Source organism: Zonotrichia leucophrys, chromosome 18, assembly GCF_028769735.1.
Source record: "Zonotrichia leucophrys gambelii isolate GWCS_2022_RI chromosome 18, RI_Zleu_2.0, whole genome shotgun sequence".
NCBI classification, from domain to species: domain Eukaryota; kingdom Metazoa; phylum Chordata; class Aves; order Passeriformes; family Passerellidae; genus Zonotrichia; species Zonotrichia leucophrys.
Genome location: NC_088187.1, coordinates 1420664 through 1443152, shown reverse-complemented (window position 1 = coordinate 1443152; position 22489 = coordinate 1420664). Strand labels below are relative to the sequence as shown.

At 41.3% G+C, this 22489-nt stretch overlaps 2 protein-coding genes across 15 annotated transcripts in view; one reads left to right on the top strand and one right to left on the bottom strand.

The window, feature by feature from the left end:
* MBTD1 (mbt domain containing 1) overlaps window positions 1-11542 on the bottom strand; it is a 35255-nt gene extending 23713 nt beyond the window's left edge. For 2 of the 13 annotated variants that reach the window (XM_064728823.1, XM_064728828.1), the window contains exons 1-7: window positions 11291-11541; window positions 9413-9601; window positions 7556-7598; window positions 3832-4033; window positions 2560-2699; window positions 1870-1984; window positions 1696-1781 (exon numbers count right to left, since the gene is read on the bottom strand). In XM_064728823.1, coding sequence (XP_064584893.1) covers window positions 1696-1781; window positions 1870-1984; window positions 2560-2699; window positions 3832-4033; window positions 7556-7576 — 564 coding nt within the window. In that variant the 5' untranslated portion in view covers window positions 7577-7598; window positions 9413-9601; window positions 11291-11541. Of the gene's footprint in view, window positions 1-1695; window positions 1782-1869; window positions 1985-2559; window positions 2700-3831; window positions 4034-7555; window positions 7599-9412; window positions 9602-9953; window positions 9973-11290 lie in introns of those variants that run through there. The other 11 variants (XM_064728826.1, XM_064728830.1, XM_064728827.1 and 8 more) reach the window with 10 other exon arrangements.
* A 414-nt stretch (window positions 11543-11956) lies between these two features.
* On the top strand, window positions 11957-20687 carry UTP18 (UTP18 small subunit processome component). 2 transcript variants are annotated; one of them, XM_064728840.1, is made up of 14 exons: window positions 11957-12291; window positions 12390-12517; window positions 12622-12717; window positions 13477-13556; window positions 13758-13843; window positions 14415-14540; window positions 15417-15591; window positions 15916-16016; window positions 16787-16877; window positions 17196-17319; window positions 18206-18380; window positions 19109-19251; window positions 19844-19903; window positions 20512-20687. In XM_064728840.1, the coding sequence occupies exons 1-13, from the start codon at window positions 11986-11988 to the stop codon at window positions 19866-19868; spliced, it is 1656 nt and encodes a 551-aa protein (XP_064584910.1). In that variant the 5' UTR covers window positions 11957-11985; the 3' UTR covers window positions 19869-19903; window positions 20512-20687. The 2 variants fall into 2 exon arrangements, with proteins under 2 accessions (XP_064584910.1, XP_064584909.1); XM_064728839.1 differs by having other exon boundaries at window positions 19844-20686.
* The last annotated feature ends 1802 nt before the right edge of the window (window positions 20688-22489 follow it).

Genomic DNA, 22489 nt, shown 5'->3' with positions numbered 1-22489 from the left:
GGTAAAAAAACATCAACTAATACAAACTTTTACAAATCAAAGCAATACAGTATATAGAAAACAGCAATAATCTTTCCAGAAAGTCAAAAAGAGTACTGTTTAATTATCAATGGAGAGTAGGACAAAGAGAAGGACCTAACGAAAGAGCACTGATGTGTTTGTCAGATTCTGACTGGTCTAAATAATGTATTTTTCAAAGAAATAATTACATAAAGTTAAATGCAAATCATACCTGTATAACACTAACTCATATCCACCAAAGAAGTAGAAATCTCCAAAGAAAACAGCAGGATTTGCATTTTACTTGTATGAAAAAGGAAAATGAGGACAGAAAAGAAACAACTTTCAGGCTACATGGTAGTACTGTTGCCATTATCTTGTGAAAATCTTGGAGGTACAATGTGACCACGAGCGTGGTCTTGATTCACATTACTGGGGCACTGTGCAGCTGAATGAATGAAACAGTGAGAAAGGGAGATACAATTGCTTTTAATAAAATGTAATAATAATTTACAAGTGATCTGACGACTGTAGCTGTCTCTAACACAGGATGCCACACACCCTGAGACATTTGTAGATCCAATAGCACAGTCCATGTTATCAAACGAGACTTTGAAATCACTTATTACATGTACATAGCTGTGAAAGCAAAGTGCAAACATGCTGACTCGAGCATGCAGAATTTGATACAAATTCCCCAAGTTCTCCTAGTGCAAGGCTCTGTCCTGGGCAGTAGCTGAGGCCTCTGAGCATAAAGGGTGCTATTCACAGAGTGCCAACTGCCAGGAGCCCTCAGCTCCCACTGGTTTATGATCTGAGAGGGCTCAGCAGGAATTCCTGCACTGAAGAGGAAATATTTCTCTTCTCTCTCATGGACAACTTCCATGAAGAAAAATGTTTGTTTTGATTACAACTTTCAGCACATAATTTAGAGCAAGACAAAAATATTGTAATACAGTACACTTCAACCTCTCAAATTAAAAAAATATGCTGAGAAAACACCTTTTGTCAAAGCTTTTACTTAAGTAAAAGTAATGACAGTATTTTAATTGTCATTCTAATGTCTCATGCCTGGAATTTTATAAACACATTAAAGACAGATGGCACTAAATATTCTCCCCAACCACTACTTTCCTCAGTCATCAAAGAATATCTTTTTGTCTGAAACTTTTGAAACTCTAAAACAAAGAAAACCAACTTTTTAAATTTCAGATTTCTTAACAGCCTTAATTTTCCCCCATACTAGACCACCTGGCAGCATGACTGACAGGGAGAATCTGACAAATAATAAAGAACGAAAACCCCAAATCTAAATATGTGACAAAAAGATCAGTCCAACACAATGGAACAGGCCCGATTTAATCTAAAAAGCCTTTTGTAACTGTTTTCAGTACAGCTTGAGTTGGCTGGTTTGCTACTCTGCAGTATGTGGGATGATTTTGTGACTTGAACAAAAGAAAAACAATTCTCAAGTATGTAAGAGCCTTCCTTTTTGTTTATGAGAGTGTATCTATGATAAAAGTAACTGATGGTGTTCAGAATTATTTTAAAGGACAGATAAATTATCTAAAAAGTAGCGATACTCACATCATGAAAAATATTTGGATATTCATGTTTTGAAAAAATGAATTTAAGAACTTCCACAGACTCACTTATATACACAGAGAAGGAAAGCACAAACTGAGAAATACTCACGTGTTTAAAGCAGGTAACAGGAGCTGCTGTAAAGCTGTTACTATTGATGTAGTTACCCCAGCTGAAACCTTCCACAGGGACAGCTGCTAAGGGAAAGTTATTTCAGTTAGGAAGCTGCTCACGAGGCACCAATTTTTCAGTGTTTTTGTTTCAGGTCTGTTTATATGCTGTTACCTGCTTTTGTCTTTGCCTGGTTTTGTAAAGTTGCTTGGTACTGGGCATATGCTGCTAATTTAGCCACTAAGGGCTGTTTTTGTAGAACTTTAGCCTTCTTCGTTGGAGGTTTACCCTAAAAAAAACCAAAACCACAACCCAAGTCAATAACATCTTTCCAAACTCCTGTCAGGAAATTTCCACAGGTCTGCAGCTATCTTCAACAGATTTAAACTAAAATCAGAAGTACACAGAGACTAAGTATGACACACGTAATATAAAATAAATTTAAAAACCAGTAGTAAGGAGTGTCCAAAAGATGACTTTTGTACTACTATCCCAACTTGAACAGCACTATAGATTCACTGTTGTTTACCTGAAAAAAAGATATCTCTTAAAAGCAGATCAAAAGGAAGAACTTTTAATCTAATTTAATAGCAATGCAATTTCTTGGCATTTGCAATGAATTTGAGACAGGGTATAATGATATTTCTTGACATTTATTTTTCTCTTTTCTTGAATACTACAGACACACGTGGATGATTACTTGATTAATATTTTAAGTCAACACACATATACCTATTTTGAAACTCTATAAAGAAAAACCCTCAAACCCAAGAACCTAATCTACAAACATGCAGCCATCTATACAAATACCCAATTTCACCATCACAGACGACAGAAAGGATGTAAAGAAAACGGTGTCTGTACCGCTACCTGAAGCCTGGCCAGAATGCTGGCCTTCTTGGAGTTGGAGGAATAGCTTCTGGAGCACGACACACTGCAGAAGCGCTTGGTTTTAGAGTAAAAAGCATCTCGGACACCAACCATCCCACACATCTCACACGTAGCTAATCAGAAGAAAGAAAAAAAACCTCAAAATATTAAAAGTGTAGTTAAAGTTGCAAAAAAATTCAGAATGTAGTGGACAGAATGAAGGTCCTGGAGGTGGTACCATCAAACAGTTTCTGAGGACTTTACCCCAAAGAAAATTGCACAGGAAAAAAAGAAATTTAAAACACCACTACTAATATCAGTTAAACAGCAAGGACCTCAAGTTCACTGGTGAAACAGTGCCTCTTTCTGCTCCCTATTAATTTCATCTCCGGTGCAAGTGAATGACCCAGCTAAATTAGCTCAAGCCGATTATTGGTTTTTCACTGTTCTCAAGGAAGCATCTGCTTTGAATCTGGGCTTGCCAATCTTGGTTTCCTCTAAACACAGAATACTTCCAACCTGAAATAAAACCAGATTTACTGTTTGATTCATAAATTAGTATATCCCAATTACCCCAGCCCACCAGTGCTTTTTTCTGGCTAGAATCATGTTCCAGAGATGGACAGCATCACCCACAGTGTATTTCATTAAGAGTAAGACTCATAATGCCAGTGAGACAACACTCAAATTCTGCCCAGAGAGAGCTTTACATTAATCACTAGAATTTCACATAAAATATTTTTCCTGATAACAAAAGAAATCTTCCCTTTCAACTTATTTTCCTAGTATCCTCCAACTCACAGCTAGTGAGAACTGAACAGGTATACACTAACAGGCTTTATACAGTAGCAATAATGAAGTTTTCCTAGTATAGGAACAAATATTTAAACATATTGTACGTGTAACAAAGGGCAGAGAAAAGGTATGCCCTGGCATAGACAGAACACATTGACATTGTCCTCAAAGCTCCAAGAATAAAACCAATGCACATGAGAACACACACACGCATGTGCAAACACAATACATTTGACAGGAGGGCAGATGTTCCCATACTATTTCTTCCCTGTCAGCAGGATTCAAACCCTCTCTTATTTCAGTTTAGCAGAACCCAAACAATTCCCTTTCTCAAAACCAACCAACCCCAACCCTTTAGCTGCTTTGGTCCCTTTTCAGTTGGGACCAACATTTCAGATGGGACTGTCACAATCCAGCACACGCTAAATCCACCAATATCCAACTCCTAGCACTCACATAGCACATACTTACCCATGCCAGATTTGCCATCTGGATAAGTATAAACTTGCCCGTTGTTCTTGATAATTGGGAGACTGGATGGCAAAGGAGCAACCTCCTCCTCACTTTCATCTGAACTGGAGCTGCTGCTGGTGTCCTCACTACAACTATCATAACCGTCAAACATCCCGAATGAGTCTCGGTGTTTCCTTTCCACTTGTGAACTACGTTCTGTCTAAAAATTAAAAATAACCAAACAACAAAAAAAACCAAAGAATAGCAGAATGTTCTGAATGCAAAGATTTCAAAGTCAAGCTTAAAAAGTTTCACAGGTTAGTCTTCAAAGGTAGATATTCTAAGGCACTGCTGTATCAGCACGGACATGAGCCTTGTAATGCCAATTACATGAGCACTGGTATAATCAAAACTGGCCAATTTTGGTGCTGTGATACACAAAAAGAAAAAAAAGTATCTCATGATCCACTGAGAATAAACAGGAGCCATCCATACATTTAATTTCCTTGGTATCTTTAGAGTTCATTAAGTCTGATGAGCTATACACTGACAGACACACTGATCTTATATGCAAATGAGCACATTCCAGATGGCTGCAGCCAATTCCACTAAAATTCATTAATTTGAGAAAGCTGGGCAGAGAAAAGACAGTTCAATCAAGAGGGCCCTTATACCACAGCAAAAGGAATGAGAGGCTTTCTGCTCTTATTGGCTTGTGATCCATAAATCACTCAGCTCCCCTACGAGACCATGACTCCCATGTGAAGCAGGAGCACCTCTCCAGCTCACAGAGCTGTTCAGAGCATTAATACATTAACCATTATAAAGAGCTCAGTTACTATGGCAATAAGGTCCCTACAAATGCTGAAAGAGAGAAAGGTAACTAATTTGCCACTGTCATTTACAAAAAACTTGTTACATAATAGTTTTCCTATAATAAAAAAATCTGAAGTAGGATAAAACCACACAATTCTGCAGAAGGCATGACAGTTAAGCAATTTCCAGCAAAGACAGTAAAGAAGTAAGAGATTAACTGATGTACTTTTTCTGAGGCACATCCACCATATGCATTTTGATACAGTGACAATTTTCACTTATTAATATCTTACACAGCTCCATTGAAACAAGGCTACTCCTATGTGAGCTGCCCTCATTAAGCTAAAAAAAAAATGGCTTCATATTATTTCCATAATCTTAGTATCTACTAAGTTTGAGAGGAAATAAATAAAGACCAAAAAAGAAATTCTACAATAAAAGCACAAGTTAGGGGAATGAAGTACAGACAAAAAAATAAGAAAAATTAAAGAAGCCTTTGGCTCAACTTCCTTTTCCAAGAACTAATTTTCCTTTTTCTGCCATGCTATGCCTTTATTATAATATATTCTACTTTGCAATCTAAATAAATCCTATTATGGAAGAATTTCCTAATGGGCACAAGGGAAAACTGATTTCCACACTGACCCAATCCTAGCATGCAATTATTAAAAAAAAATAAAAATCAAAAAACCCAGTAAGCATAAGAGGTTATGCAATAAGGCAAACACTTTAAACACACTTACAGTAGTTCTGAAACAAAACAACCAAGTCAGTGTAATGTTAATTATGAATATACCCCCCAGCCAAAAAAAAAATTGTATTAAACCAAACCAAATTTAGGACAGGGCAAAACCCGACAACTTCCTCAAGGCCAGCCCATGGGATTGTTAGAGGCAACCCTGAGCCATGGCAGACACAGCTCGGCTCTGACCCGTGCTGGCAGCAGTGTCACCTGTCCCATCTGCCACCAACATGCATGACAGTGACTTGTTTGTGTGTGCACATGTGTGCAGCTTAAAGCAGAAGATGATCACAATGTTGCCATGGATACAGTGTCCTGCCAACACTGCCAGGAATTTTCAGAGCAGATGATGAAAACTAGTCATCTTCCTCAAGATTTCAGGAACTCCTTAACATCTCACAGTGTTTAAGGTCTCTTGATCACTGTCTCTTCTATGATAGAAATCGTGATTCCATATGAACCATTCCCACCAGTACTACCAGAGCACTACGATGCTCAGGTTTAATGGACAGATACTTGTGGTGTTTCAAAGCCCAGGGAAGGATCTCCCTCTTCATGCCCTTATTCTCTTTAAGACTGGTCTGATTTCACTGAGAGATTAGAGCCTCATCCCATACCAAGGTGTGATTCTGTGGCTTCAGCCCTCTTATGGAGGCTGCATAGGATATCCCCTTCCCACTCCAGACTGGAGAACCCTGGACCTACAGGATGGTAACTTTGCTCAGTGGTGTGAAATGCTGATGCCACTCAGAAGAAATTGAAGTGCAGCCCATTCCCAGTCCCACTAATTCTCCATGCCAGCTCTGCTCCCACTGCCAGGGAAGGCTGAGGAAGAACTGGGAAGTTGGAGGCAAGGTGAAGGACCAGAAGCTGAAGCACAGGGCAAGGTGACTACCACAAGAGTGCATCTGGCTCTTTTTGTTGTTCTTTTGCATCATTTCCATTTAGAACATCAGTATTACTGCTAAGCTCTCTTTGCCAAAATATCCACAGGCGGGAAGGAAAACAGCTCCGCTTTGTAAATGGAAAGCTGGGGGCTCAATTAGGAAAAATCATTCTTCAGTTTTATACAACTTCAAAAGTAGCAATCATTAAGTTTTTGAGTTTAACTACACTGTCAAAACAAACCTCATGTATCACCTTTCCACTTATTTAATAATTAGCCACACAGTTCCAATTCAAAATTATTGAATAACAAATCTGCAATTCAAATCAGCAGTTTTGCTTATCATTTTAAAATAATACTGTAGTTTTTATAAAACATTTGAATCCCAGCTTTTGCCAGATAATTTATGCAGGACAGTCTTAATGTTAATTTGTAGTTATTACCTGGACTGCAATTGGGCAAACTACTCACAATACTTTATGAGATTTCAAAAAGGCTTCAAAGAGTTTGCAGGAAGAAAACTGACAAAATACTTTGTACACACAAGTAGGTGAAAGTTAGGGAAGATGATATACAAATACCTATGCTGGAATTTTGTAAGAGCAGATCAAAACACTTCTGTTTTGACAATAAACACCACAGAGATTCTTTTTAACCCGTGTTGAAACACAGCATTTGTAGGAACAAAGTGAACATGAGGAAGCTTTGATAACCCTTCCTGCAGAATTCAGATGAAGAAAAGGAACTCTAACATCTGGAAGTGAAAAAAGTAGGAGCACTGCTTGAATTCAAAGGTCAAACACACATCCTTACAAAAAAGGACAATGTATACCTCAGACAGAATTATAACCAAGATAAAGCAGCGGCTTTGGTACAGCAGCAGTTTGCAATTTCTGTTGAGTCCTTGCTAATTGGTTCCACCTTTTTCTTTCGAAAATTAAGTACAAAATTTTTCCCTTTCTAATTTTCTAGGGCCTCAATCTTTTTCCAGAAGCTCTCAATCATCTCATCAACAGTTCCTGAAGTGCTGGTGGCCTCTAATATACTATGGTGAGCTTCATCAGAGATACCAGGAAATTGGAATCATCTACCTTATGCACACATTCTCTCTCCCTTTGTTGTTATCCCTTCTATCTTTGGAAAAGGCAAAAGCAGAGCCCAGGAAATGACAAATCAAAGAGCCTCATCTCATCCCTGATGCGGTAACAGAACAAGCAATGTTGGAAGTAATTTCTAGGCATGTGAAGGACAAGCAATTCTTGATGAGTCCTTTAAGGCTTCACAGACAACAGCAATACCTTGTCTGTCTGAAGCAGCATCTCCCCACAGCAGCTGCAGGTCCTTGGATTCAAAAAGAGGCGTGCAAAGAAAAAAACCAACCCTTAAATCAACATAAAGCCAGCTTCCTACTCTTCAAAGCTGGACTAAGCACTAAAAATCATGCTGAGGAGATTGTCTTTTCCTCCAAACACAATCTAAACAGTATTCAACTTCTAACAAAACAGGGACCAGCCTCCTGTCTATCCACAGAAAGCGCTTGGAGCAGGAGCCTGGCTTGCTATTAAACAGAAGGTTGCGGCTGGTTAATGCCAAAAGAGCAGCAGCTTGAGTAACTGCTCCACTAATAGCATCTATCTGTGCATTAAGCAGAAGCAATGCACAAACAAAAGAACACGACAAACTTTCAGGCATTCTGAAAGTTTGGCTAAAGTTTATTTTTCTAATATGATTAGGAAAGGCTAAGATTAATTTTCCTAATAAGATTACTTATTAGCTTCCTCAGCAGAGGTTGAGGCTTTTAGTCAGAGCACTGTGAAATGTATCATGAGCAGCACTAGCAAATTACCCTGTACTATTTGCTCAGGGGGTTTCTTGCATACTTTTCTTTATTGAAGGGATGGGTGGAGAAAGGAACTCTTAAGAACTCCTTTCTTTTTCTGCCCAACTTCCCATTTTCCTGTTCTTCCCCTCCTCCCTGTGAATACTTGACAACAGACCATTTTCAAGAAATACTCTTAATTAAGCATTACATAAGGCAAATGGTATGAAAAAGAACACAGTTAGGGAAACTGGTTTTCCTGAGAGCAGGAAGGCAACTCTAAACAAATAAGAAAATAACCAGCTTCTCACTCTAAACACACATTTTTATATACATATATATACACACACATTGAATTTGATCAATACATTATAGCATACATTCTCTGAGTTTAGTAACTACTCTTATAACACAAAAAAAGTGGGCACAAAGGGTGAGCAATCCATGGCAAAACCAGAAACCATTTCACGTTATTTAGACATCAAACACTAACTTAGGAAATGGCTTTAGTGCTTTGATGAAGACTATGCTCAAGCATTGGCAAAATTTATACAAAAGAGTTTTGAAGGTAAGAACTTGCAAGAAAAGCACCCCATTATTATGTAACCAAAACTATTACCCTCAGGTACATAGTGCAGCTGGCCACAGGAGGAAGATGCAAAACAGCCACAGAAAGGTTTCAAACCACTCCAAATGATTGTTGTTACTTTGGAATTCAATCTGGGACTTGAACTCAGAACGGAAGCAATTTGGAGCTTGGAGTACAAGAGCTGTAGCTCAGCAAAGGTACACCAGCACTTGAACAGAGGCATGACTTCCTATGTTCAGCTCCAACCCTCCCAAACAGGACAGAACTATGGACAGATGGGATCTGAGGCCCAGGTCAACAATGAGGTCACCACAACCTTCAAGCCAAGGGTCTGTCATAAGACAGATTTAATCACATATCCTGAATGGATCCAAGGGTATTTCCAAGTTAAAATTAAACTTGATGCATAGGCTTTGTTTTCAATAGTTCATTTATCCTTTATGCTACAAACTTAGATTCAGCTCTGGATGTTAAGGAAACACTACAATAGAACTAATTTATTACAACTCTTTTGAATACAAATTGGCCAAAATAATTTACAGTAGAATAGTAGCTTGTCCCTGTGGAACTGAAGCCAAATTGTGCCTCAGAACAAGACCAAAAAAGAAAATTCAAACATGATACCAATTTAAAGAAAACACACTTTCAGCTTTCATTAAAAACAAACAAAGACTCCCAAAACTAAACATCTTGGGATTCTTGGAAATCAGAACCAACCAAACTTACTTTTTTTATATAGCAACTCACCTCTATCTGGAAATGTGCCTTCCACTCTTATTATAAGTAAAATCTCTGCTGGAAAATTACAGAAATGTTTTTTCCTGTCTCTTCATTTGCTATGTATGACAGCATTTTGTCTGAAGCCAGTTTCTGCTGTTTGTCAATGGTTTTGTCCATAGCCTCTTCCCCAGGGGGTTTCACACAAGAGGGGAGACTCTTTCATAAAAAAATATATCATATTAGCAGGAAATTTTGGAGGAGGGGGGGGTGTGATGATTAATCTGTGAAATATCTGAGTTTTGATAAAACTGAAAATCTGTTACAAACTCTATTACATTTCTATAAGGCCTTTACAGGAGTACGGCAAAGGAAGAGGCAAATATTTCACTTTAAACACTGTGTTACCGTTAAAATTAACAAACAAACCCCCAAATGAAATAACAAATTTAAATGCAAAGAACCCCCAAACCACCACCAACCCAAAATCAAAGTCTTCAACACCTAAATTCATTCCACTCAGAGCCAGGTTCAGCAAAGGATCCCACATCCCCAGTGTGTTCCAACTTACCTGAGAAATGAAGGAATGCAGTAGTGGTTTGCAGAAGATATGAAAAGCCTTGCAAAATTAAATCAAATTTTAGAAGGTAAGAGAAATGAAAGCCAATGAGAGAGAACTTCTCTGAATGTTACCACTCCTGCCAGGGGCACCTTGCTCTTTAGGGAACAATGAGGAGAATTCTTACTTCCAGTTTGCAATCTTTCGGCATGTGCACAAGCCCACATATTCTCAAGAACAGCACCTAAACTGTTCCTGGGAAACAAGATCCCTCTGCATAGTTTCCTACAGCCTACATTACCCACTTCCTCAAAACGATGCCCAGGCTGAAGAAATGAGTATGGACAATTAACCTGCCAAGTTTTATTGCCTTCTTAAGGGAATATATTATTTTAGTTCTCATTGAAGGCTCCAGATTAGACTCTCATAGCCTTAGCTCATTCCTTTTAAGTCAAAATCAAACTGTTGAATACAATAAATAGGTAAATGCAGGTCCTCAAACGTGCAAAATAATTTTAATTTAAAATACAAGAGATTGCCCTGCAGCTTTCAGTTTTGACTAGGTTTAGATTTGAAAAATTTTAACAGTTGCCAGCCACATTTTAAAATAAATTGCTTTTTCACACACAGAATTTTTTACTATAATCACCATATGCTTTGTAGTAGGTATTTCTAATTTTCAAAGCAAAAACCTGAAAGTGAAACTGGTTTCACGAGTTTACTACTTCTCACAAAAAGAACAGTCACAACATCAGAAGTCATGAAAATTGCACGGAATGGGGGGGAAGTGGCCGCAAAAAATCCAAAACTTTTGAAGCGCTGATAATAAAGAAAACTCTCCAGCAGTGAACTTGACCACGCTGGAAAACTCAACTTGAAAAGGTTGGAACTACAGGAGGAAGTTGCTGAAAGCCGGCACTACAGCAGAGCAGGGGGAGAAGCGGATCCGAGCGCGCCCGCGAGAAGCTGAAACTTTTCTCCGAGACAAGAGGAAAGAGAGGCGAAGGACAAAACTCGACCCCGCATAGGCGGGCCGCAACAAAGGAGTACAGCCCTGCAGCCCCCAGGTGCCCCGACCAGACTCCCCCGCGAACAACAGCGCCGGCCCGGCCCCCGGAGCCCCAGCCCTGGACGGGCACAATCCCCGCACCCCGTGGGGCCGCCCCCGCAACAGCCGGGGCTGTCCCCGACTTTCACCCACACACTGCGAGGCCGCCTCCCCCCGGCGCGGGCACCGGGGATCGCTCAGCTCCTCCCCGCCCCAGCTCAGCCCGCGCCGCTCCCCCACCAGAGGCTGGGGCTTCCGCGGGGCTGTGGCGGTCACACCACCCGCGGGCTCCGGTACTCACCAGCTCCTTTGTGTTTTCCATCAGGCCCTCATGGGCAGGAGCCGCCTGCTGCCTCTAGGCGCTCGCCCCAGGGACTCGCGCGCTGCAGGTGCCCGCGGTTGGGACCAGGCCCAGCGGGGCGGGGATGGGCCGGGCAGTCCAGTCGCTCCGAGCGCCGGGAACCGACCAGGACCGACTACGGCCGCCGGGACATCAACAACATGAGCGCGCTGCTGCGCAGGCGCGGACACGCCCCCGCCGGGATCGGGCTGCGCAGAGCGGCCACACAGCCATATGCCCCCCCCACCTGGGCGAAATCATTTGTTACCGGGGGTGGACACTCCGGGCCAAGGCAGGGACCGCGGGGCGTTAGAGCAGCCGTGTCCGCTAGCGAGTGGCGGTGCACACGGGATGTCCCGGTGAGGGGCCGATGAGGGACGAGTGTTGCCTCCCGGGTCGGGGATTCCCCCCTCCGCGAGCTCGCAATGGAGCGGTCCAACTGGGCCGCGTCACGTGGAACTCGGGATGGGCGGGGAGGTGGGAGCAAGGGGAGGAAACGAGATGAGTCACGTGACCACGGGTCACAGCCGGGAGCGGGGACTTGATCACATGGGGAGGGGGCGGGGCGGTGTCAGGAGCCTATCGCAGGCGGGGGCGTGTCCAAGCGGGGGTCATGTGACTAGGCACACGTTTTCCGGTTCCGGGTCTGGTGCGCCATGCGTGGTCTAGCGGCGGTTGTGGGGCGGGAGCGGGGAGCGGCAAAAGCATCCAGCATGAAGGTGGCGAAGAAAGTGTCTAAAGGGACCAAAGCGGGTAAAATGACGAAACCCAGGCGGACGGCGAAGCGGCTCCTGGTTGTGGCGAATCAGGCGGCGGCCGCCGAGGCAGCGCGACGCGCCCGCCACCTGAAGGCGCTGAGCTGCGTGTCAGGCGCCGAGCGGGAGCTGGAGGAGCTGGTGTTCGGTGACAGCCTCAATGGGGAGGAGGACGAGCTGCTGCGGCGCCTGGCCGGGCCTCGACGGGTACGGCACATCCAGACCCGACAGCGGCAGCCCCGCCCGCTCGGTCCCCGGGCTCCCGGCCGTGTCCCTGGTCGCACGGTCCGTTTGGTTGTTTTCAGGTTACTGCTGCAGAGGAGAAGGACCTCCAGGAAGAGTCCAGCGATTCGGGGATGGAAAATGAAGCGAAACGTGACTTACTGCTCAAAAGTCCGGCCTGGGTAGATGAGGATGATGAAGCTGAGGAAAAGTAAGTTCGGGTTAGGTGATGAGAATTATTTGTCGCACTTGCGAGTGCTTGTAAGTGGCCTTGGTTTGAACAATGTTTGTGTTCTGTTTGTTTTTACCCTCTAGTGTTGATATGACCCATAAGTACAGGAAAGATTTAATGAAAAGTGATGCCGAGACAACGCTTACTAAGAAAAAACTAAAGAAAAGACTTGAGGAACAGTAAGTTTCACTAATGTTTTTGTGGCTGACTATATCAACTATATTGATCTCATGATCATTGCTCTCCAAGGTAGGTGCCAGAAGGATGTTGCCAGACTCTTTAGTGGCACCTAGAGCAGGACAAGGGGCAGTAACCATAAACTAAAACACAAAAAGTTCCATCTGAACGTGAAGAAGAATTTCTTTCCATGGAGATTAGCAGAGCACTAAAACAGGTGCCCAGGCTGTGGAGTCTCCCTCTGGAGACATTCCAAACATACCTGGACATCTTCACATGTCATGTACTCCTGGTGACCCTGCTGTAGCAGGGAGTTGGAGTGGATGATCTCCCTAGTGGATGATCTAGCCAACAATTTTGTAAGCTAAAATATATTTATGTGACATTCAAAGTCACTTTTCTCTTTATCCACTGTTCTCATGTGGTCTCTTTAAAGTCAGGGCTTCCTGCAGTGTTTGCAGTGTTTTTAAATAATAAATGATGCTAAGAATAGTAAATAAAGTGTGCATTAGCATTGTCCGGACTAGCTTGTTTAGTACTTGTATCAAAGTGCCCAAATTAATTTGTCTTCTAGGGAATTATACAAGAAACAGTGAAATCTTTTTTTTTTTTTTTTTTAATAAAAAACTTGCACTGTGTTCTGAGTACAAGCAATCCTGCAAAATTCTCACTGTGCTTCTTCTAAGTACTTAACTCATAGAAGGAAATTACTGTCTCACAAAAGTTATGGTTTTTTTTCTCTTTCCTCTTTTTCTCATAAGGTTTCAGCAAGCCATGGGAGGAGTTCCTGCCTGGGCTGATCTAGAAAACAGGAAGAACTCCAGAAGGACTTTGAGTGATAGTAAATATGCCCAGTGCTATTCTGATAAGTGTTTCTGTGATTCCCTATTTAGCTTGCTAGAAGATAATTACTTTTGATGTCTTCTCAGTTTGCTTTGTTCCTTCAGTGTGCTTTAATTTAATTCATTTCAGTGAGGAATGTGTTGATTTTGCTGTGGGTACTTGTGCAATTAGCTGATTCCACATGCTTTGGTTTAATGAGGTGACAGTGATGAAGATGATGATCTGCTACGCAGGACTGGCAATTTCATAACAAGCTCAGAGTCTCTGCCAAGAGGGATTTTGAAGGTAAAGACAAACCATATCTTTCCACTTCAGTTGGACTTAAGTGCACACTTTGACTCGTTGTGTATAAAATTAGTGATTCTGTGAATTTGTTTCTGCAACTAGAAGCTTTAGAGGATAAGTAAAATTGAACAGTTCACATGAAAGCATAAAACAATAAACTGAGGTGTATTGTCTGACATAAGAATTTTCTGCACTCTAAATAGTATCTTGTAGTAGGATTTTAATTTCTGCAGAGGGAGGATGAAATTCTCCCATGACTTTGAAGTGACTGAAATGATCTTTAAGAAGGCCTTAAATGAGTATTTCTCACACAGTCTCCTACAGCTATCTCAGATGAGTCAGAATGCAGCTGGTTTTACACTCAGTTTTAATGCAGATAGAAAGGCTGCTGAGTTCAGCCTGTATTTGTACTGGAGCAGCTCCCTGAACAGGCTGTGTGTGCTCTCCTCACCTCATGCCACCCAGAACTTCATCACAGGGCTTGAGGTCTTGTAGCCTAAAGAGTAAATGCATTTTTATTCAGCATAAGTGATTATTGGGGTTTTTTTAAACTGTCTGGTCTGTGTTGTAGATGAGCACCTGCCCTCCTGCAAACCAGGAACGTTTTGCCAATGGAAAACTGGTGACAGTGCAGTTTCATCCTTCAGCTCAAGTGGTGATGACAGCTGGGCATGATCGCTCTGTGTCCCTCTTCCAGGTGAAGAACTTCAGTTTGTACTCTGCTGATGGTCACTAACATAGAACCTTTTTTTTGAATGTTCACGAAATAGCCTGGAATGGTAGACTTTGTTTTTTCTCTTCTTCTGCACATCTGCAGTGGTTATGCAATGTCTGTGGTTACAATGGAAATTCCTTGGTTAAAGGCATCTTGAAAGGAATTTCCACCTGTGACTTCACACCAAGCACATGCAGAGTACTGGCAAACTCTTTGTCTCAGAGTTTTTAGCTGAAGATTTGTGTTTAAAAACATTTGGTTTGAAGATTTGCAAGGAACAAGTACTAAGGAGATTTTTTCTTCTTAAGTTGTTTGGGACAACCTGTAGTGGGGGGAGCAGCCTACTTTGCTTTGAGACTGTAAAAATGCTGTGAAACCATGTTGGGGATGGAGAGGCTATGCTGTAGGAAGAAGGTGTTCATCCTGAGATACTGCCGGGCTCCTCTGAAAACTAAATATCCTAATTTTATTTAGGATTTCGTAGCATGGCCTTGTGTCACTGAAATGGTCAGACAAGTGGAATGTGATACTCTCACAGAGCTGCAAGAAAACCCAAATCAAAGCAGATGTTTCCATTTAGAAACAGCAGAGTAGAAGTGATTATTTGAACAAAGTACGGGCAAAATGAGGAAGGGCAAGAGGTGAGAGGTCTATCAGAAAGGCAGGGAGTGCCTGTTACATGAGGTGAGGAGCTAAGAACCAGGTGATTTGTAGGAGAGAGGAAGAATTTAAGGCTTCATGGTGGTGTACCTCTTACTACTTGAGTCTCCGCTGAGAAGTTGGTGTAATTTTACTCTGTAAAAGTATTTGATATATTTCTCAATATGACAACCTGGTTTGTTACTTTCTTTTTTGAAGGTGGATGGTATAAAGAACCCAAAAATACAAAGCATCTATTTAGAGAGTTTTCCAATTTATAAGGCTCGTTTCAGTGTGGATGGAGAACAAGTTATAGCCACTGGTACTCACCACAGCATGTTCTTTGTGTATGACATGATGGCTGGGAGTATCATCCCTATCCCGAAAGTACGAGGTATGTTTTGCAGCTCTGAGTGTCTGGGTGCAGTTGAAGCTGTCCCAAATAGAGATGGCACATGAATTTCCTTTAGAACGAAGTGCAGTGAGTTGTTGGAGTTTGTATTATTTACTTGTCTTCAAGGAAATAAAGTACCTTTAGTGTTACTTGTCTGGGATATTAATTATCGCACATGAGCAAGGTTGAGTTCAGCTTCTCTGTGACAGCATATTGCAGAAATGAAGAGCTGGAGTCAGGTTTTAGTCAAATTCGTCCTACCTGTAAATATTGAGGCCAAAGAATAAATTGCACCAATTTCAAGTTTCAAATCTCTTTTTAAAGGTGTGGAGGAAAAATTCCTCAGAAACTTCGAACTGTCTCCAGATGGATCATTTATGCTGCTGATTGGAAATTCAGGTTATCTTCATTTGCTGTCCATGAAGGTACTTTTTCTGCATGGTGTAGCTTTGCTTCCTTGGTGCCTTTTCTCTTTTGAATCTGCTTTTATCTCATCTGCAAGGCAATCTAACTTTCAACTGAAGGCAAGGTATGACATGTACTGTGACAGCCCTCAAAAATGTGCTGTGGAATCAACCCACTGCAGCTTCAGGGAATTACTTTGGACACACTGAGACTTTGTTCCCCAGCTGCATGGAACTGGTGGAACTCAGGGCAGTTCCCCATGAAAGCCATGGGGTTTTCAGCTTGAAGAAGTCGTGTGTCAGTGCTTTATTTCAGCTGCTTGCACAAGCACTGTGCTGGTGAGAGGAATGGAAACAGCGTGGGAACAGGCACCTGGGGGTGGAAGAAATATAGGGCCGCTTTTTTGGGAGTCATGCTAGTGCCTGCTACTGTACTCTGTTCATGAATCATACCAAACATTGATTCATAATGCATAGAGCAATCTTTCAGCTGAATTTTGAAATGCCTTTGATGGCAGGTGGATGTGTTTTAAACTTTCACCAGGAAAAATACTTTTAAATAAGGAAGTTCAGTTTTGTATAACTCAGGCCCTTCAGTGAGGGAGCAAACAAGTGTTTGTTGATCCACCTGCAGTTAGAGTCAGGAGCTTATGCTCTGCTCTGCAGGCACTGACAACATTGGTGCTGTTCTCTGAATGTCAGGGTAAATTACAAGATTTTTGTGGGACAGGAAACAACTTTTCTGTAGATTTTTAGTAGAATCTCTTTCAGCATTGGTCTTCATCCTGCAGACAAAAGAACTGATCAGCACTATGAAAGTGAATGGAAGGTGCACTGCCTCTGCTTTCACCCCAGACAGCAGTAAAATATACAGCTATTCAAGTGAGTATTGCAGCAGCTCTAGTAATACCTCAATTTAAATTGCACGAGTTCTTAGAAGTCACTTATAATTTTAGAAAAATAATTTTAAAAATTTATGCTAGTATCTTTCCTAAAAATACAACCAAGTGATCAATCATTAAAGAATGGAATTACTATTTTAGTATGCCTTTAATCGGTAGGGGTTTTTAAAAATACCCTATATTTGATAGTTGTAAATCAGCTTTTAGTTGTTATCTAATTAATTTTTTTTTTAGTAAAGTGGACTAACAAAGTGATGTGTATGTAAGTTTTCTCTAATATCTTTCATTCTGCAACCAGAGGAAGGCGAAGTTTTCATTTGGGATGTGAGAAGCCGAAAGGGTCTACACAAATTTGAAGATGAAGGTTCTTTGGAAGGAAAGTGCATTGCTGTTTCAAAAAATAACCAGTATGTGGCATGTGGGTAAGTGACTGAACTTTGACAGCAACTTCTGCTATGATTTTGAAGCTCTTCAGTGGACCTGTGGGTGGCTGGTGAGAGTGTAGGAATATGGTTTGGTTCTAATAAGAGAAGAGTAGGCATGAATAGATTAATATTCCTTATCTTATGGTAATAATTTACTTTTCTCTTTGTAAATATAAAATACCATAGTACACCTAAAACAATAGGAGTGATACTGGTATTACTATTACCATGTTTGGGTTCAGCAGGTAATTTCAAAATCACACTGACTAAAATTACAAATTCTGTAACAGCAGTGTTGATCAGGGTTTTCTCCCTTTTCTGATTCTCTTCAGTAAATTTGGCTTCTGCCAGGCAGCATGTTAGCCTTTCAAAAGGGGGCCTCAACTCAAAGCCACAGGCTGAAGCTGTTTCTCCAAATTTACCAAGATGCTGTTTCAGCTAGTGTCTGGATTCTTTTAAATGAGAATAGCAAATAAATAGAGGAGTACAATATATATTTTCCTAGCTCACTGTAGAAGAGGATTTTAAAGTGAGCTTATGCTACAGTTACTAAAAAAAATCAAAAACCCAACAAAAAACCCCCAAAATTCAAAAAAAAAAACAGCCAAAAAAACTTGAAGTTACTTCAGAATTTTTTGATACCAAGCTCTCCTTGCTTTGAATTCAGTCTCTTACTATATAAGAAAAAAGAAAATCCAAAAACTCCTCTACTAGATACTGTTATAAACTCCAAAGGAAAATCAAGCTCCAAACAAAATATTATTGCAGATTCCAGTAAATAATTGGAAATTACATTTTCAGGTGAGTAGAGGCTATAGATTACAAGACAGTATATACTGGAATGTTACTTTTCAGTATAATATTTGTTCATTTTGTTCTTTAGTTCATCTTCTGGAGTTGTAAATTTATACACTACTGATGTCTGCCTCAAAGAAAATCGTCCTAAACCAGTTAAGGCCATAATGAACCTTGTTACTTCTGCCACCTGTGTGACCTTTAATCCCACCACAGAGATTTTGGCAGTGGCTTCCCGTGACACTGATGAGGCTGTCAAATTGGTATGTTCAGCTTCTTTTTACAATATTTCTTATAAATCTTGCTGAAAATACTGCTGGCGACATAATAAAACTTATATGAAGCAGATAAGATACTGCAAAAGGTGCTGGACCAACCAGATCCAGACATGGCCAAGACATTCTGCATTTTCAAGAGTATATTTTTATTTTCCATAGTAAAGTTGCTTTGAAAATAATGTTTTGTAGTTTAGTTTACCTTTTTTACCTTTTTAAAATGCTCTCTAAAATGTCTGGAAGTGTTTGAGGCCAGGTTGGACAGAGCTTGGAGCAGGCTGGTCTAGTGGAAGGTGTCCCAGCCCATGGCAGTGGGTTGGAACTGGGTGAAAACTCTATGGTCCCTTCTAACCTAACCGGTGTGTGATTCAATTTCAGTGCTGTAAATATAGCTCAGCAACAAATGTGAGTTTTCAGCAGTTGGTAACTGTAACCATCTTACTATGGGGTTTTTTTGCCAGCCTTATCAAAATTCTGGCCAACAGAGGAACTGTTGAATTATTCTGAGGACTTGTAGGCCTGAGAATTGCAATAATTGGTTCCGTGATGTGTTCCCTGCTCATTTTCTCCAATAGATTTCTATAGGGAGAGTCTTGTAGGGTAGGAATATAACTGAAAATTTGAACTTAACATTGAGCTTCAATTATAGATTTGTAGTTTAATTTTATTTTTAGTGGTTTTTTCCCAGCTTTAAATTCTGACATATTTCTCAATAGGTGCATCTTCCTTCATATACAGTATTCTCAAATTTCCCAGTCTTCAGAAAAAAACAGATTTATCTTACTCAATCTATGGACTTCTCTCCCAGAAGTGGATATTTCTCTGTAGCAAATAACAAAGGCAAAGCTTTGTTATTTAGGTAGGTACTAAGTTAGATCCATTAATCCCAGGTAACATGCTTATGTTCTGTAAGATGGGGCAGATGACTGTAAATGATAAAGTGATTCCTGATCTGAATTACACCTAATGAGTTGCTGGAGTGTGGAGTTGGCTTTCCATGCTGAAGAACAGCCCTTGATCTTTGTCAGATTATGCAATACACTCTGTTTCCATACTTTTTGATATTGCTCCTCTGCTGGTGTGGTCAGGGGTGAGGAGCAGGGCTGATTTTAAGCAGGAATATTTTTTTTCAAATCACAACTTCATCGTGCTTGAAAAACTGCTTAATTTTAAGATGAGATTTTAATGATTTATCAAGACAGGGAAAATTTACAAAAATATTCCTAAATATGAATAAATCTTGTGATTTGTTCTTTATTTGAAATTGAACTGCATATTATAATGGCACTTAAGTTATTCTAGCAGGTGGATGTTTGCTATCTTTTACTGCATCTGTGTTTCAGATTAGCTTAGGATACTCAGTGACACTGCTGAAGAGTTATTGTTTCTATGTGTTGTCCCTTCAACAGATTACTGAGAAGTTTTAAATCTCTCAATTTTTTTTTCTTTAGGCTGAAACATTATTCATCTTTCTGAAAGAAGATACAGGAGAAAATGAACCAGTAACTGAGGTGAAAACAGCACTAGAACTGTTTACAGTGTTGCCTTGAGGAGCCTCAAAATTTTCATTTTGCTGCCTCCACTTCTTTATAGATGGCAGGAAGAATTTCTTAGCCCTGTGTGATCTGTCCTGCCTGGACACTCATGGGCTGGGGTAGGACTGGCCTTGTCACTCTCAGCTTTTCTGATAATGCAGCAAGTTCAGCTAAAAACCACTGTCAGCAGGACTGAGCTGATTATATTTAAGTCAAACTCAGCAATGTTGATAAACAGCTGCAGGCTGACAGGGACTTGGCTTGATCCTATTCTGGAGTATTGTAAGCCCACAGAAGTCTGCATATTTTCAAATTCCCATTACAGGAATTACTGAAGTTTGATGCATAGTTTGTGTGCAGATACGATTTTATAGTGCACTTAAATGTCTTCTTGGGAAACTGGAAAATCTTGTAGCCTTGACAGTAATACACTAGATTGACAAAAACTGTGTTAATGAGGGGAGGCTGAACTTGTTTAGACTGGAAGCAGCTCTGGCTTCTGCATGTTAAGCTTGCATAGAATTTTGTGATGGCTCGGTGTTTGGAGAATACTAACAAAATTATCTCTACTGGTCTTTCCCCAGGTTTTGTAAGCTGCAGATAAAATGATGCTGACAAAATCAAAGCATTTTTTTGCAATTATTATTATTTTTTATTTTATATGGAAGGTACAAAGTACTAATAGAATATATGTATTTTTAAATTTGTTGGTTTTAAATAAATGTACCTGGTAAGTTTCCAGGCAACTTGTTTCAGCTTATTCCAATGCTTCGTGTAAGATCACAAGTAAGATTTTATTGCTTGGCACTCAAGCTTGTGTCTTCCAGAAGTGCTTGAATGTCTTAATTATTATAATTATGTGAAATATTCCAGGGCTGAAACAGAAATTTTTTGCAAACTGACCTCTGCTCCATGCATTTAGCAGGAGCTTTTCCATCAGCCTGGTTCGCTTGAGGCTGGGCTGGAAACAGCATTTTGCTGCCTAGAGAAGCCCAGTCCCCTGAGACCCTGTTGATGTTGGTGTTTGTCATGATTTAGGCCTGGCACAAAGCCAGTGCCCCCATGAGAATACCCTCTCCCTGGTGTCTGCTGTGAGATGTGACCAAGAATGAGCAAAGCAGGCTCCAGCTTAGAAATAAAGAAAACTTTATTAACTAAACTACAAGAAAAAAAGAGGGAAAAAACTATAAGGAAAAAAAAAGAAGAAAACCTTACAAAAGCACTTTCCTCCTCCCCCCCACCAAATTTCCTAATGCAATACCTTCTCCCAAATCACTAACTCTCAGTCTGATACCACCCTTTAGAATATTCAATCCTTCATGAAGAGGAGAGGAGTCCTTCTTGCACCATAGGCTTCCCCTGGAAACACGCTGAAACCTTGTGTGCTTCCAGTGTCACTCAGCACCGCCTGGAAAGTCCTTTTGCCATGGTGACATCTTCCTTCCATGCTCAGTGCTCTCACCACTGTGCATGGACCAGAGCTGCTTTTAGGGTTGTCTTTTAAGGATGCCTTGTCTCACTCCAAAAAAGGCACAGTCTCTTCTTCGGGACATCTGTCCCCCCCATTTTTTTCACCCCCTGGAGCTGAGGGGTACCCACACTGAACCCTCCCGGTTCTGAGGCACTGCCTCCCCCTAAATGCAGTCTCTGTGTCACAGGAATAAAAATGGTTCAGTCTATGGCTACACACGAAAAGTCCAGCCAAAAGGCCACTCTGTCATCTCTGCCCCCACTCAGCCAGGCTTGTTATCTCATCTCTTATCTCTCTTCTTATCCAGCTCCAGGAGGATCAGCATTTTTGCAAGTTCTCAATCATGCAAGAAAAGGGTTAAAAATTTCAGTCTGCCTGTCCCAGAGCTCCGGCACTCCCACACTGCCCTGCCGGGCACCTTCTTGCTGCACTCCCCCTTCTCTTCCTCGGCCAGCTGCTATCACATTCCGTCTCTGGCTCTCCCTCTCTCTCTCTCCTGGAGGGAGGGGAGTGGCTGCCCGATGTCTCTTGGTGCTCTTCCACCCTTCCATCCTCAAGGGCCTCCTCACCCCCCATCTCTGTCCAGGCCCAGGCCTACCACATGGCTGCCCCTCCCCACCCAGCAGCAGCAGCTGGACGGGGGAGGGAGATCCGACCTCTTTGCCTCCAAGTCCCAAGAGAGCCTCCCAGGGGCACAGCTCTGCTTTTAACTCCTGTGTGTTCTCAGAGGTGTGTCCAAACCCCACTGGCCACATCAGGTGCCAATATCAAAATCTGAGCACCCATTGGTTTGACCACAGCATCCCAGAATTCCCACTTCTTCCTGGTCAAACCAGCACAGTGTTGCAGCTTAGGCCAACTTCCCAGCTGTAGCTTCAAGGTGCCCTAAACCAAGAGCTGAAAAAAACCCCACCCCGTTTATGCTTTCCTGTATCTAGTGTCACAGAAACAACTGCATCTAACATGGGTTTAATTTTTAGGAAAACACCAGTCTTATCTTTTTGTGAAAGCAAAGAATCCTAAGTATCACATGATTTTTAAATCAGTGGTGAAATTTAAATCAGTGGTGAAAATCCATCAGGATCCCCAAG

Coding starts and splice junctions, on each gene's coding strand:
- UTP18 (XM_064728840.1), top strand. CDS start 11,986: ATGCGTGGTCTAGCGGCGGTTGTGGGGCGGGAGCGGGGAGCGGCAAAA. Junction 16,878..17,195: donor TAAAATATACAGCTATTCAA/GTGAGTATTGCA, acceptor TTCTGCAACCAG/AGGAAGGCGAAGTTTTCATT. Junction 19,252..19,843: donor GGCAAAGCTTTGTTATTTAG/GTAGGTACTAAG, acceptor TTTTTTCTTTAG/GCTGAAACATTATTCATCTT.